The sequence below is a fragment of the Mangifera indica genome, chromosome 12 (genome assembly GCF_011075055.1).
Source record: "Mangifera indica cultivar Alphonso chromosome 12, CATAS_Mindica_2.1, whole genome shotgun sequence".
Taxonomy (NCBI): Eukaryota; Viridiplantae; Streptophyta; class Magnoliopsida; order Sapindales; family Anacardiaceae; genus Mangifera; species Mangifera indica.
In genome coordinates this window covers 7,853,216-7,871,042 of record NC_058148.1, presented here as the reverse complement: position 1 = coordinate 7,871,042, position 17,827 = coordinate 7,853,216, and the positions used below count along the sequence as shown (strand labels likewise).

At 30.4% G+C, this 17,827-nt stretch overlaps 1 protein-coding gene across 2 annotated transcripts; it reads left to right on the top strand.

The window, feature by feature from the left end:
* Positions 1-5,029: 5,029 nt before the first annotated feature.
* LOC123192339 (bifunctional protein FolD 1, mitochondrial-like) lies at positions 5,030-11,135 on the top strand. Of its 2 annotated transcripts, XM_044604857.1 has the most exons (5): positions 5,033-5,315; positions 7,265-7,584; positions 8,769-9,005; positions 9,081-9,248; positions 10,772-11,135. In XM_044604857.1, the coding sequence occupies exons 1-5, from the start codon at positions 5,105-5,107 to the stop codon at positions 10,940-10,942; spliced, it is 1,107 nt and encodes a 368-aa protein (XP_044460792.1). In that variant the 5' UTR covers positions 5,033-5,104; the 3' UTR covers positions 10,943-11,135. The 2 variants fall into 2 exon arrangements, with proteins under 2 accessions (XP_044460793.1, XP_044460792.1); XM_044604858.1 differs by lacking the exon at positions 9,081-9,248 and having other exon boundaries at positions 5,030-5,315.
* Positions 11,136-17,827: the final 6,692 nt, after the last annotated feature.

The window sequence follows — 17,827 nt, the reverse complement described above, 5'->3', positions numbered from 1 at the left end:
AGAGTCTCAGCGAAGTCCGACTGACAACATAATTCCCATTTTCTAAGCAATATCAAAAATAAGTGAAAGAGGAGCTTTGCGGGCATCAATGAATAATTCTGAAATGTCTGATGAGAGCACAGATGCAACAAAACATTTGTTTTGTTCATTGTCATCATCTGTGAAGTCTCCAGTACTACTAAATCCCCAATATTCAATTGAATAATATGTTGCAACACCACCATCTACTTCTCCATCTCCTGCAAATGTTCTACCATTTTCTTTTACGGTATTCCCACCACAATTAATGTAGAAAGAGCGCCAATCTATGATACGAAGAAAATGAGGAAGACTAGCTTAGCAAGAAGCTCTTAGTTGTTTTTGGATAAGTTGAGAACATTTATGTATATAAAACCGAGATTTTCTTGTGATCCTTGTGTTCTTAGACATACTTACATCAATGATATTTCTGATCAGTCTTGCATAGAAGAACCCCACTTCAAGTTTAAACCGAGTAAAAACCAGTTAGCATAATAGAGAAAACACTTAAGGTCAAGAATATATTACTCTACGAGATGAAGAACAAGTGAAAAAGAAATTATTTGATAATTCGGAAATATGTTTTCAATGGAAGAGCGGTTGCTTTCTTGACAGATCAGTTAAAAAGCACAGAAGGGACAATCTAATATCAGCCTCTGCCTCACATGGCAAATGTGCAAAATGAGAGTTTCATGTTCAGGAATCTGACTCCTCTAAATCACAAAAATTTTAGAAGACAAGCAAATGGAGCTGAAGATTGGATGATAAAATGAATGATACGAGCAAACTTAACAAATTATAAAGAAATTATCAGCACTGGGATCCATCATATGTGATTGTGCCACAGAGAAGAAAAGTAGTAAACAGAGTGGATTATTGAATCACGTACTGGTATATAGAACTTGCTTTTTCAAATAAAGTTGTAAATAAAGTAGTAAACATGCATTAATAATAATAATATTTTTATTATTAATATTAACATTAATTATAACTTAAGAGTTGTATAATATAAAAATCTAGTTTGGAAAAAAAAGTTAGGAAGTCCTATTTTTTCTTGGCTATTCGAGATAAAAACCTAAAATAGTAGTGTTATGTGTATAAATAATATGCATAACTTTATACATAAATAATGACATGTTATCATATAATTGAGAAATTTTATATTAGAATAAAGTAATACCTAATTACATGGTGACATATATTGTTTGTATACATTGTTTGTACACATAGTTTTATTGAAACCTCAAATCTTTTCCCAATGGCAAACCACTTGTATCTAAATAATATCGTACAAACTTATCTACATAAACTAAAATGACAGTCTGTAATTGAGTGATAGGATTTTTTTTTTTTCTTACTTCAAAATCACTTAATCATATCACAACATTTCAATTTGTGCACATAAAAATTAAAATATATTTTCCAATATATAAAAAAAAAATATGGCTTCCTTCTTCTATCGATGGTTGTATGATTACCAATTATTATGTTCTAAGATTTGCATGTTAATCAATATGCCAATAATCAATCATTGAACCACCTCTTGCTAATTAGGATTCATATTCCTTAAGAATAACTTTTGTTGTAATTGGGTAAAAGCAGGAGAAGATTGGACGCCGTTTCTCATTGATTTCCCGTTTCAAGTAGATATACTAGGATTCAGAATCCTGTTAAGTGCTCTGAAACACCAAATTTTCCTCTTTCAAACTTGACTAATTTAATTCCAATTCCAATTCCTATTCCTATTCTGTTTAACATTACCGAGCCCCTCTATATAATATATGAAGCATAACGAGATCTGTCTTTCAATCAAAACCCCTATGGCCGAAACCTGCTTCATGAATAAACTTCCAGACGATTTATTGTTAAAAGTTTTTCTTGGCCTGTCTGCCAAATCTGTTCTTTGATGCATGCAAGTCTGTAAACAATGGCGGGATCTCATCTCTAGTCCTTCCTTTTTCCGGGGCTTGCTTCACTTCCATTGTCCAGTATAGAACATACAAATATAATTCAACCGTCGGCCTATCGATCTCGAAGCCCCTGATGATTTGAAGCTTAAATTTCTTCTACCACCAAATCCATGGGGATTGTCTGTTATAGCATCTTTCAAAGACTTACTGTTGCTCTTTACATCTTCAATCCCATTACAAAACTATCTTTGAAGCTCCCTCCTCTTCCAAGACCCCATTATTTGCACCATGTGGGCTTCATCTGCTATCCCCTAAGTCTCACCGATATTCGGTACAAATACAAAATAGGGTTAATAAAGAGTATTCAACATTTTGATAAGTTGAAGATGTCAATCTTCTGTTCGGAGAGAGGTAAATGGAGCTCTTTATAGACGTCATGCCCCAGACGGATAGATACTCTTAGTTTGAAAGCGGTTTTGCATTCAACGGAATCCTGCATTGGCTGGATCCATGGGGATTCGTGGTGGCTTACGATGCGTTGAAGAACAAAGCTGTCCTCATTAATCTACCTCGAGCATTAAGAACCAGTTGTAGTTACCCTGGCGTGTGTGAAGGGAGTCTACGATATGTCCAAGCGTCCAGTTTTAATGTTGGTTATAAGCTTGTTGGTGTTTGGAGATTGGACGATTGCAATGCAGGAAAATGGCGGAGGGAGCACAGTGTAGTTTTGTTGGGCGAGCGGAATTTGGATTTTGTTGCATTCCATCCTGATATTGCAGACCTTTTCTACTTGAAAAGGGGTGCTAAAATCTTGTGTAATAACCTGGAAACAGGAAGCTTAAAAGAGATGGATCCGCAAATGGATGAATTTTGTTATTACACATTTGTCCAACCGCGGTGGCCAACTCCAGTTCCTCGTGATGTTGCTGCATCTCAGTGGCCAAAGCCATTTCCGGATCTTGTTGAATATGAAGACCATCTTCAATGTGTTTGAGAAGATTGAGTGAATTCTTTTGTGAAATCATCCTAAAAACATGTCCAATTTAGTATTATTTTCTTATAGGGAAAAAGGACTATTTTTTCACCTAAATTTTACTTTAATCTTAAAATTATACACAAGACAGATGAAAAACTCAAACACTTATTCATAAACTAAAGTTTATCCAAATTTTCAGTTAGAGACAGAGGTAAATTTATCATTTTACCTATAAACCTTAAAACTTTGAAATTTATATCATTTTCCCCCAGGTTTTAAAACTAACACTTCAACTTATTCTCAAAATTTGAAAAGTGTAGATTTCAATTCTAGGGTTTATTTCCTTCTCTAGCCACCATCATTCCGACTGACGACTGACGATTGACGCTTTCCACCTATCTTTCAAATCTGGCTACAAAGAACGATGAAAGACAACAATCCAGATGCGACAACGAAGTGTTGCCCTTCATCATCTAGAAGACTCGAGTCTTCCTGATCTAGACAACGAAAGGTTGTCCTTTATCAGAGAAGACTTTCGCTTTTTTCCGATCATCAGTCGGTTTCTTAAGCTACCAGAGATGAAACCTAGAAGGGTGAAAAAAGTAAATTCTTCAAAATTTAATCATGAGGGGTAAATGTGAGTTTTCTAAACTAAGGAAAAAAAATAATATAAATTTTTTAAGTTTTAGGGTTTATGGGTAAAAGGATAATTTTACCCCTACTTCTAATTGAAAATTTGAATAACAGTTAACTCATAAATGGGCATTTAGGTTTTTCATCTACCATGAATATGATCATAAATTTGAACTAAAACTTGGATGGGAACTTGTCCATTTCCCTTTCTTATATAATGATAATAATCCTCCTTCGGTTTCCCCTTGAAGTAAGACAATCGCCATAGCTTTGTCCTTTAGCAAGCAACAAATTACATAAAAAGAACATCACAAGGCATATGAAACTTTCCCCTTAAAATCTAATAGATTTTTTTTTTTGTTGGGAAATCTTGGATTTGCTTATTTCCATTAAATCCATTTAGATCCAATTAATTTCACAAGGTAACAAATTTGTTTCAAGTTAGGCTGATTTTTAAATGTCTCAGACTGCAAGGAAATAACAAATTCATTAACTCAGCTTTTGTTCCTAAAATCTTGGAAGCTTGCTCTATTAATAGGAATGGTATATGATGGAACCGTGAATTGAGCTGGGTTTTCCACCAATAAAAGTAAGCTTAGCAAAATAAGACCATTGGACTGGTGTGGTGGAACATTAAACTTCCAAGGAAAAAGACTAAATTCAATCTTCTATCAAACTTATAAAACCTCAACTATTTATCTAGATAAATTCAGTCATTGTATTCCAGAGTTTGTCCATCCACTAACAAGGGTGGTTTAAAAAAAAAAGTAAGAAGATTGCGTATTTTAGCAATAACATATTACTTGTGGAAAGAGTAGGATAAGATTTTCTTTTAAAAGTTTTGTCATAATGTAAATAATAAAATATTTTAATAATTTTATATTAATAAAAATACAAATAATATAAAAATTAATTCAATTACCAATTTCTTATTAAATATTAAAAAATTATCAAATTAATATTAATTTTTTATATTTTTATTTATTAATTAATTTTTGTTATAAAAATACTATTTTTATTAATATAATAAATAATATAAACAATATATTAAATAATTAAAATAATATTTTAATAATTACTACATCTAATCAAATATAATAATTATTTATATCAACCAATCTTTAACAAATATAATAATACTAAATCTTTAATTTTTTATAATAAAATATTATATTAACTAAGTGCAACTTGAGTAATAAAATATCAATAAAATTATGTGTACATATTTTTTATATAAAATTTGATACACAAATTATGTATCATTAAATAATTTTGAATTAAAAATAAAATAATACTCAATCGTATAAAAATATATTGTCTACGTATATAAATTATGTTCTAAAAATATGTAAATAACATTACTTATAGAAAATAGAGCAGCTGATTAACTTTTAAATATTTAACTAACCCGAAAAAAATATATCGGGGTTAGAATTTAGGTTTCAAATTGAAAGGATAATAACGTAATTAATCATTAATTGTTCAAATCAAAAGCTGGACTTTTTACATATGGCGTCTATCGCAGGTGGAAATGGGTGGTTGTGCATGAGAAGGCCAAACCCAGTTGATGTTGTTGTGTAGATACAGCAGCACAATGCGAGGCAGCGGCGGTGGAGGTGTATTTTGGCAAAATTTTAAAAGAAAATGGATGTCTTCAAATTCTGTTTTCACCTCCAGTTCGAGCGGTTTACGCGCTATTCTTGGCCCCAATCTCCCCGACGTCTGGATCCCACGTGGCAGTAGCTACAATGTTAACACCGCTACCTGTCCCAACTCCTGTAAGCCCCTTTAGCAATCTTAAGTTCATTCTTTTGAATTAGTCTTCTGGTAATTTATTTAATGAGATTTGGTTCCATTTTTTTTTTTAAATTTTTGGGGTTTGTTTTGAGTTGGTGAAGCTTAGTAAAAGTTAAAGGCACATAGTTTATGGCTTGTTGGCGTTAAATTTTTTGGAAAAGTAGTTGAGAATGTGAGTGGAAACTAGAAAATTTTAGAAAAAGGTTTAGTTGAAATTTTTATTGGAAGTGTTTTTTGGGTGATTTCTTCAAGTTACTAAAAATTAACGTTTAGGCTTGTTGGGGCTAAAATTTGGGAAAAGTTTGTGAGAATGTGAGTGAAAATTAGGTCTCATTTGAACCTAGATGTTAGCTTAAGTGGTTAAGTAAAAGGATCCCTTGTGAAAGGTCAGGATTCGACTAACATGATCTCCCTTCCATGTGAAAAATCTGAACTGATTAACTTAGAACCGAATAGTGAGGTAGTACAACAAAGCGAAACCCTAAATTATCCAATGCAGTGGTTGTGGGTCCAAATACTGTGTCCCAAGGTTTAACTAATTGGCGAAGTCAAGCAAGGTCCCTCAATCATAAAAAAAATGGCTCATTTAGTTTAGAATTTGACTAAAATTCGTAATTTATTAGAGAAACGAAAAATTTATATGAAAAGAGGTTTGGCTGAAACGTTTTCTGAATTTTTTTTTGATGAGTGATTTATTGAAGTTATAAAGACTAAAAGTAAAGCAGAGCATTTTGGCTTGGTTATTTTGGTTTATCAGGTTAAAGTCTGGGAAAAGTAGTTGGGAATTTGAGTGAAAAACAGTACTCTTCTTAGTTTAGAAATTTAATTGTTTTTCTTTCTTTTAAAAACAAGAGAAACAAGCAATTTTAACCAAAGGCGCATGGTTAAGAAAAAAAATTTCTAGTTAGTAAAGCTTAAAAGGTAAAGAAGACCATTTTGGTTTATTGGGTAGACCTCTCATAGTTTAAGATAAATAAAATCCTTTATTGTGAAAAGAAGGGAACAAAGAAAAGTTTCCAATATGAGTGAAAAGTATGAGTTTAGATTTTAAATACAGTTCTTTGTCTTGGTTGAAAATTTTTAGTAACTTTTTTCATAGAACAGTGGCATGTGAGTACTCCAAGTTAGAGAATCTTAAAAGCCAAGTTCGGTTTCATGGGAACTTTTTGGGAAAATTAGTCAAGAATGTGAGTGAAAGTCAGTCTCCCTTTTAGCTTGGAATGTATATTCAATTCTTTGTTTGGAATATACTATAGGGTAAAAAAATTTTAAGGAAATTTGTTTGGTTCTTTGAAACAGTTGGCATTGAACATGCCCTGTGAAGTTTCATTTTTCTTAAAGTTTTTGTATAACTTTCATGGAAAAATAGATCAAGAACGTGAATTAAAATAAGCTATGTTATAAGAGAAAGAGTTTTTGTAGATAGCATCTTTTCAGAACAAAAGGCTTTGTATATTGCAAAGTGAAGATCTGAATCTCTCTAGTTTCATTGATTTGTTACTATTTGGGGATAATAAGGATTCATTTGTGTTATTAAACAAAATTAGAAAAAGATTGCCAACAATTTTATTTGAAAATGTTAACTATATTTTCATTTCATTGATACGATGTTTTCATATATAAAGTAACTACAACAACTGTAATTTTTATTGCATATAAATAATGATCAATCAATATCGAAGTTCTAGTATCTATTATTTTTTTTGTTGAACTTTAAGATCTTAATATTGTTCACACTTGCCCTTTGCATTGAATTCCTAACTTAGTGACTGTATTTGGCAGCCCATATTGTTAGAAATTTTTATTATTTGGTGCTTGTAACTTTCTATTCATGTTCCCTCTATTATTATTTTCTTTTTTTTGTAACTGAATCTTCATCACAGTTTCACTATCCTTATTATCTAAACTCTTTCTTATTTTACACATATAGTTGCTAATAGACAGATTGCTGCAATAATTGATGGGAAGTTGATTGCTCAGGATATAAAGTTACAGATAGCTAATGAAATTAGAAGAATGAAGGCTTCCATTGGAAAATCACCTAGCTTGGCAGTTGTTTTGGTGGGTGAGAGAAGGGACTCTAAAACCTTTGTTCGCTTCAAGTTAAAAGCTTGTGATGAAGTTGGAATCGCCTCTTCGGTATCAAAGTTGCCCCAAGACTGCTCAGAAGAAGAACTTTTTAATGTTGTGACAGGATTCAATGAGAACCCATTAATACATGGTATTATTGTGCAACTTCCTCTACCAAAAGTAATTTCTGCTACTGCTTCAAAGTTCCTCAGTTTTTGCCCTTTCCCTCAAATTAATTATGCCTTTGAAAAAGTTTAACAAAGAATTAATATCTTGAGTCTATAGAAGCATTGTTAAGTTCAACCAGGAGTCTATATGATATATGTATGTTATTGCCTCCTCCATGGCTCTGATACTAGGTCATCGTGGATCATTTAAGCAGGGTAGAAATAAGTATAGATGGTTTTGAAAACATATATATGCATTAACTTTAAAACATTGAAGTATTAGAATCTATATTGAAATTTGAACACTTATTACTTTCTTGTCCAAAGTCTTTTTGAGAGATGAGAGAATTTAGGAGATTTTATTGAGGTAAAACTGTAGCTAGGTTTCTCTCGAGATTTGAACAATTATTGCTTTGTGGAATTTTTCAATACAAAGCTAAAAGATGCTTAGCAGTCCCACGAAAGCAATAATTGTATTATCAAATTCCACAAAGCAATAATTATTGCAATAGTTTAAAACATTATAAACATAAATTTAATTGTGAGTCTAGAGAGACCAAGTTACATTTTCACCTCAATAAAATCTTCAAAATTCTTATATCTCTCAAGAAGACTCTAGATAAGCAAGTAGTAGGTGTTCAAATTCCAGTATATTTTAAATAGATATTGATACTTTAATGTTTTAAAATTATTGCATATATGTATTTTCAAAATCATCTAGACTTATTACTACTCAGTTGAAACGATCTGCGCTGACTAGTATCAAGCGTTTTGAAGAAAACACTTGTCTGAATAAGGATGAGTAAGTACATATATATATATATATATATGGTCATCATTTCTTAAATATCTCGTTTCTTAGAATGTTGTGGCCAGAATTTAGAACTATAACTTTATGGCAAATTTAAGTATATTCATAAGCATGGAAGGCCCCCAATTAATTGCTTAGATTGTCTTCTAGTACACACTTTCCCATTGTGACATTTCAATTGGCTAATTAGTGAGAATTTATCACCTTCACTCTTTCTATCAAGAAACTTTTTCCTTATAGAAACACGTGTGGGGGAATGATAGAATTAGTTTGAATGAAATATTCTTTATTTTTTAAGTTTAGGTTGATCCAATTCAGTCCGGGTTGGACATAAATAAAGTCCTGACTCTGTTATATAATTACTAAATTTATTTTTTTGGGTGCAGCATTTGGATGAGGAAAAGATTCTAAATTTTGTGAGTCCTGAAAAAGATGTGGATGGTTTTCATCCCCTCAATATGGGGAATCTTGCCATGAGAGGAAGGGAACCATTATTCATCCCTAGTGCCTCTAAGGCTTGCATTGAGTTGTTGTTGAGGTCTGGAGTGGAAATTATCGGAAAAAAGGCAGTGGTAATTGGGAGAAGCAAAATTACTGGGTTGCCTACTTCCTTGCTACTGCAGGTAGATCATTCTAAAATGGTGTAGAAAGTTAGTTTCAACTATTATTTGTTTGTTTAATTTTGTGTGGGTGTGCAGAGGCATCATGCAACAGTCAGTACTTTACATGCATTTACAAAGAATCCAGAGCATATATCTTCTGAAGCCGATATTGTTGTGTCAGATGTTGGGGTTCCTAACATTGTCCGTGGCGATTGGCTAAAACCTGGAGCATTTGTAATTGATATGGGTACAAATACAGTAAAGGTAATAAAAAACTTTGAGAACGAAACAAAAGTACCAGTGCAGAATTGAACAGCAGTTTTTCAACTTGCATATTTTGGTGTGCAAACATGGGAAAGTTATCTTCATATTTTACTAATATGCTCAATAGCCCCTCTTAAAACCTCAATGGGAGTGCATTTGTAGAATAAATAGAAAGATGAAGCTTTTTGTGTACTTAACAGCAGTGCAACTAACAATATTGTTATATCTCAACAGACAATCTGCTGTGGGGTACAGATCATTTACTAATTAGGTCACCAAGCTATAGTTGAACTTCAGATAAATGATAAGTGGTTTTCATGAAAGGATAAACATATCAGAATGTACTTTAGTTTATAGTTTTGTGGTCATGCTATAGTATGGACTGCCATGGCGACTACTTAATCAAATTGTTATATATCATTGATTTTTTAAAGTTCCTTCTCCGATCTATCTCTAATTTGGGGATGTGGAATATAGAGAGAGAAATCAATCAATATGCTATGGCAGTGGGCTGTTTCTGCTGTTGTTTAGGTAATGGTAGGAAAGAAACAAGTGTATCTTTGAGGTTCACAGAGAAGAGTAATGGATCAAGCTTAACATTCTAGCTTTACTAAGGACTTCTGTTTCCTCAGATTTTCAGGTTAGGACTATTCTTTCACCTTCATTGATCTCTACTGGGATGCAGTATTAAGAGATGAACTTATCTGGGGAGTGGGGTGGTAACGAAGTGATTTTCTTACCACCCTCCAATAATTGTTTACCTAGGGTGATATCTTTTAAAAACGGGATGTGTTTTTGTCGTTTATAGCTATGATTTTGTTTGTTATTAACAATACTTTTGTATAGATTTTCCTAACCCCTATTACTTTTGTGCATCTACCAATCTAGTTCTATTCATACTTCTAACATTATTACTTTATCACAAATATATTCCCATTTTCTTATCAAATTAATAATAATTAATTTAACAACACATTGATTTATGCATTTCTGTTGATGTTATTTATCTTCATATCCGCATGGCTTGACGTGGTAGTTTTAAGAAATCATAATTTGGACGCATTTCTCAGCATGCCATTCTTTAGCAAGCAGTGTAAGCATACCCAAAATAACATAGCAGATTGAGTAATCTGTAGATAACCTCAGATTGCTTGCCCTGCATGATCTGCAATGCATTGTCATTTGCGTGATTAATTGTTGATTCAATATGTTTACGGTTTATCTCCTTCACAATCAGGGTAATCAAGAGCAACTAACATTTCTTATCGCCATGTTCAATGCCTTCTTCTTCTTAAGTTTCAGCAACAATGTTTGCATCATGTTTTTTATTGTAATGGGAAAAGGGGAAATTCCCCAGTCCCACGTATAGGTGTCTCTACAGTGAGAGACAGTTAACAATAGAACGAAAATACTATATCATCCATTCGATCATCCAATAAACTTCTATGGCATATACATTCATTTAGCACTCTACTACTTGACTTGTTTCGGTAATGATCAGATGTTTTTATGGTGATTTGCAGGACTCGAGTAGTCAGAAGGGTTACCGGATAACTGGAGATGTTTGCTTTGAAGAAGCTATTAAGGTGGCATCAGCCATAACCCCAGTGCCTGGAGGTATAGGACCTGTTACAATCTCTATGCTACTTTCCAACACACTTGACTCTGCTAAACGTGCATTCAAATTCACTTGAAATGATAGATTTTGTATACATTACACATTTGACAATCCTGTCTCTTTCCAATTCCAATTTCATTGTCTTTCAAGTTTCAACTTATGAGAATATTACCTCTGGTATTTTACTTTGAGTAAAACTAAACTATGTGTAGAAACAAATTATACGAATTTATATGTACAAACTGAGAGATCAGTTTGTGATTGGATTATATGATTATTTATTTGTTCTCTTACTTCAAAATCACTCAATCAGATGTTATCATATCAAGTTATATTAATAAGTTTTTATAATTTATTTATACACATAATATTACTCATTTTACTCCATACGAAGTAGATGTTAACTATCGATGGTAAGCCGAGGCACCCCTCCTGATGACCTAGTTGTAATGTTATCTCCATTACTATGGTAATACCCAGAGGTCACTCTTTGACCTCCAAAAGGTTTGATATTGTACTCTCTTCTCATTGTTTGATATTGAAAACTCTAGATAATCAATTGAAGATCTCCTAATCTTCATGAATTAAAGACCAAAATGATTATTATATATAAGATATAAAATACTTGTCTAAATAAACTAATCATTTTGACTTTTTTATAACTATATAAAGTTACAATGAAATTCTAGTAGTTTAAAGAAGCAACTGCATAAATGTTTGATAATCAATTTTTGAACCACATAAAGTTTCACTGATACTTTTGATCTAGGACTACTATAAATAGATAGATTACCTAGAGTGTTATTAATTATTAATTATTATTGTATTTGCTAAAATTATAATATATAAATAATTTTATTAAAATATGATTGAATTAGTAATGATGAAATTGTAACAAAATTAAAATTAATTTGATAATAAAAAATTATCGAAATTTTTTATTATTTGATAAATTAAACTAAATAATGTTAGTTTTGATAATTCTGAACAAAGGTGACAAACTAATATAATGATTAGGAATTGTAAAAAATTATAAAAAGTAGAATTATACGAATAAATAAGAGGAGAATGCATAAGGAAGAACACAAGAAGAAAATGCACATAATATTTTGTGATCGATTTCATGCTTCACACTCCCCTATATAAAGGATTACAAAATTTTTTAGTACCATAATAAGGGACAACATATTATAAGCATTAATCTATAAAGTTCGGGCTTATGAAATGCAAAACGCCAGAAGACTTATTCTCATCCAATGGTGTGGTGCAAATACAAACTTTTATTTATAGAATTTAAAAAACATAAGCACTCACCCATCATCCAACTTCTGTTAGAATTTTATGTTGTGGTTAAAAGTAAAACCGTCATTTAACCACTAAATTTTAAAGTCCAAAAAGTTTTTGTTATTTCCCCTCTTTAGTTCGAAAAATTAACAATTTTTCACCGATATTAAGTTTTTCAAAAGTTACCATTTTCCTCCTAGGGTTTGAAAAACTAATCTGACGAATGGCGGCCCCTCCCGACGATGTCTCTCCCTCTTCAATGCTTTCTCTCCCAACGAAACCTTCGTCTGGACTATGCCTTCATTGTTCAGACAAAGGTTTCATCTAGATTCGTTAGTTGAGAGAAAACACCTGAGAGAGAGAGACATTGTTGATAGGGATTATTGGTTACCGAATTAGTTTTCCAAACCTTAAGGGAAAAATAATAACTTTTCAATACTTAATTCTAGAAAAAAAATTGTTAGTTTTTCAAATCAAAAAAACAAAATAATATAAACTTTTATATTTTTTAATATTACTAATTAAATAATAATTTTACCATTAACTCTAACAGAAAATTCTAGCGAAAGTTTAATAACTGATAGGTGTTTTGGTTTTTGAAATCTCGCGAGTGAAAACTGGTCTTTGCACCAAACCTTGGGTGGGAATAAGTCTTTTGGCCATTGTAGAAAGTTGGGGTTCATGGGCATCTATTTTATTATGCTTGTAGCACTTCACTTTGGATGTTCAATTTACAAGGACTGTGTCTCAATAACAACTTACTCGAAAAAGCAGTGGAAGAAAATACTAATGAATGGAGAAAAAAAAAAAAGTATATCATTTCTTGTCTTTGAGAAATTGTATTATTAAAAACCTTATTAAGAAGATCCTGTAAGACGAAATACTGATAAAGGGAAAAAAGGAAAAACAGTTATGCTAATAAATATGTATCAAGTTTATCAAACGTTGTAATAAATAATGTTTCGTAGGTAGATTTTGTAAGTTATTAATAATTATCTTAAAGCGGAAACAATTATCATACCCATAAATCTTAAACTTCATGTTTTTCACATTAAATAAAGATAGAAAAACATACATTGATTTCATCATATTTTATAACGTGTCAATCATAAAGAGAATTCATGAAGAAGTATAGAGGATGTTGATTTCTCTCACTTGACCCCTTGACTTAATTATGGATAAAAACAACTTAATATTTTTCTATATATAAGTTGTCTATTAATGTGTTATAATGTAAATGTTGTGAAAACTATATGTGTGTTAGGGGTAGAGAGAGGACCAACTCCTATTTATAGAATTAATGGTGACTTTCCATCAAAAGTCACATATTTTCATTAGCAAAGAGTTGTTTCTTTTCATCATAAAAAATCACCTCTTTTCATTAGGAAGAATCATATCTTTTTATCATAAAAATCACATCTTTATATTAATCGATAGAATTTCGGTATTGAAAATCTTATATTAATTTATTTTATCAAATAAATACTATTATACTCGATAAAATAAAATCTTAATGTCATATGAGCCATAAAAATTCTTACATTCTCCCACTTGGCTCATATGATATTATTTTCATAATTTAATAAGAAAAACATAGTGTGCACAAAAATTTTTTTTTTTTTATACCAAAATTTTTCTTACATTAGCTATAACATTATATCATTATTAAGTTAAAATATTAATGCGAGTCATGGCGGTTGTATGTCATTATTTCTTGACACAGTCCCTTCCATGAACCACAACACCAACTCTTAACTTAACATGATCTTTAATAAAGATGATCATAATGGTCCAACTTTAATGTCTTTATTATAAGACTATTCCTGTCAACATTATTTTATAACAATTATGTATACAAATAGAAAATAGGAAATATCAGAAACACATAAGTGAGCTCAGAATGTCAAATACATGAACTTAATATAAACATAATATAATATCATTAATAGCGTCCAATAATTCCCATCCGTTTCACATGTTCATTAAATATTTTGGGAAATAATCCTTATGTTAAAGATTTCACAATCATAAGATTAGTGCTAATGTATTCAATTTGACATTCTTTGTTTCTGAAATTCTTCTTTAACAACAAAGTATTTTATTTTCATAAGCTTAGCACTTTAGAATACATGTCATATTTAAAGAAGAGAACTACGACAAAGTTAATTTTCAGCGACCTGACTATACTGTCGACAATCCCAAGTCCTAAAATAAATTTCCGCAGCCACAATCCATAAATAGTGGGAGGCAACTTAGCTTGAATCTGAATATCCAATCACTTCAAGATGATTAAACTTTTTATAAGTGAGCATATAATCTTTAGTTCCTTACTAGTATCTTAGAACTTTCTTTACAACTTTCACATGAGCAAAACTTGGATTACTTTTCAAGAACATGCTTATGCATACATGAACCATCATATTTCATGATGGTTAAAGTATTTATTAATGTACCAACATGTGACTTTTCAACAATTTGAGAATGCTTTTAAAACAGATGACTTAAATTATTTGCAACTATCATTTGCATAAACATTAAACTTAACTTGTTCGAATCTTTTCCAAACTATATATAAAGTTTTTTCTTCATCACTATTTTCATCAATAATAGCAACATCTTTCTTAATTTAGAATGCCAAATCAAAAATTCAGAATACCTAAGTGAATCTAGATTTGTTCACTCTAATAAGATAAATTCAATCAATTAAATAAATGAACAAATGCTTGCAAATAAAGTGACATGATATAGATACTAGAAATAAATACTCATACATTAATTTATCACATAAATTCATATTCAAATATAACATAAAATACATCAAAGTTCACCTTTGGGTGATACCAGGATATACAAATAAAAACAATAATTGGTAACCACATATGCACTAATTAAATCAATTTGCTATCTTTGGACATACAAAATAAATCTAATAGAACATACTAATTACCACAATCATGTTTGTTAATTATGAGAACAAATAATTAACTTTTGGGTTAATTTTGAAATGTCTCATAATGCAAACTTCAATTTACCCTTAAACAAACATTATTGCACAATTCTAATGTCATCTTTATATATAAAAGTTTGTGGGAAATTAAAATAATGACAATAAATTATAATTTAAAATTTATTTACATTAAGATTTGGCCACTTTGGTGACTAACAAATCATTCATAATAAAAAATTGTAAATTATAATAAATTACAACTCACTAGAAATATTTACAATTTGAAATTTATTTTCATTAAAATTTGGTCGCTTTGGTGACTAACAAATTATCTATGATATAAAATTCAAATTATAATAACTTTCAAATCATTACAAATATTTATAATTTAAAATTTATTTACATTACGATTTGGTCACTTTGGTGACTAATAAATCATACATAATATAAATTTCAAATAAAAATAAAATTATTAAAATTATTCATAATTTTTGAAATTTATTTACATTAAGATTTGACCACTTTGGTGGCTAACAAATCATTCATTATATAAATTTCAAATTATAATAAATTTTAAATAAACAGAAATGATTATAATTGAAATTTATTTACATTAAGATTTAGTCACTTTTGTGACTAACAAATCATCCAAATATAAATTTCAAATTATAATTAAATTTCCAATAAGTACTATTGGAAAATTAAACAACATGCAACATTTCTCATCCATTTTCTTTAATACAATAATTTAAGTATGTACATATTCCCTTAGTACTGTGCATATGAATGAGAAAATAATTTTATGGCCTTTGTGGACATGACTCAAAAATTGCCTTTGTCATGCATATGTTGTTTACATCTACCTTTAAATCTAAATGTATTCATTTTTCTTATCATGTTTAACAAATATATACATTAATGCATAATTTTCACAAAAAAAATTCAAACTCAAGTATTTGTGAAATGTGACATACATTATATATTCTTAAGAAAAGAAAAGATGACGAATATGTCACATTTATCAATGCAATACCAAGACTCATTCATTACATTTATATACAAATCAATACCTTTATTTTTAATTCAATCAAACAAATTAAATTTAAACTATACATTAAATCAACAATCCTTTATGGAAAAACATGAGTTTATACACCATGCTCTGATACCACATGTAAGTTATTAATAATTATTTTAAAGCGGAAACAATTATCATACCCATAAATCTTAAACTTCATGTTTTTCACATTAAATAAAGATAGAAAAACATACATTGATTTCATCATATTTTATAACGTGTCAATCATAAAGAGAATTCATGAAGAAGTATAGAGGATGTTGATTTCTCTCACTTGACCTCTTGACTTAATGATGGATAAAAACAACTTAATATTTTTCTATATATAAGTTGTCTATTAGTGTGTTATAATGTAAATGTTGTGAAAACTATATGTGTGTTAGGGGTAGAGAGAGGACCAATTCCTATTTATAGAATTAATGGTGACTTTCCATCAAAAGTCACATATTTTCATTAGCAAAGAGTTGTTTCTTTTCATCATAAAAATCACCTTTTTTCATTAGGAAGAATCATATCTTTTTATCATAAAAGTCACATCTTTATATTAATCGATAGAATTTCGGTATTGAAAATTTTATATTAATTTATTTTATCAAATAAATACTATTATACTCGATAAAATAAAATCTTAATGTCATATGAGCCATAAAAATTCTTACAGATTTGTCAAATTATCATTTGAGAGCATTCGCTAAACTTCAATATTACCATCCTTTTTTAGGATCCCACAACCATTTGCAGACATACTTAGCCCACTTGGCAAAAATTAATACTCATTGGTGTGAGTTTAAAAATAAAAAATAACACAGTTTTTAATATGATATCCATCACGGATAACCCATCAATTTGGCAGGCTTAGTATAAACCCTAATATAATCCCATAGTAATATTAGCACGAAGTATTATCGAAAGTACAATTGTCCAAAGATATAGAAGGCAGGTGGATGGTTTCAAGGCTTAGGAATGGTTTTTGTCTATTTCCCCGGGATGGCAACAGGAAGGGGTGGAGAGGGGATCTCAATCCCTGTCCTCGTCCCTAGCCCATCCCCACTACAGTGATAAAAATAATTCTCCGTCCCCTTTTTACCAAAAAAAAAAATCTCCTCTCCATCTGCTTCTTGTCCTCACGAGGAAAAATCCTCTTCCCGTACCCATGAAAAAATCTTTTTTTATACCTTATAAACACAATATAAATATATTAAATAACAAAATTAAGTAAAATTAAAATTAGCACAATATTTCAAATATCACAAATATAATATATTAATTACTTTAATATGCACAAAAAAACGTAAATAAATTTGAAAAACATAAATAATTTAAAACTATAAAAAAACATATTAGTATTTTAAATAAATATATTAATATAAAGGGACGGGGATTGGAGCAAAGTGGGGCGAGGAGGGGACATCTATATCTTCATCCTCGATCCGTCCCCGATTGCGAGGATTTTTTCATCTCCATCCTCGTCCCCTTCCTCGTTTCTATCAAATAATCTCTTCTCCATTAGGGTCGGGGAGGGTTGAGGCCTCTAAAGTTGGGCCCAAATTATCATCCCTACTATTTCCCGCAAAAGTGCCTTAAGGTTGACAATTAACGAAAAGGTGAGAGGTAGTTTGAAATTTCTTCCACTAGATAATATAATAATTTTA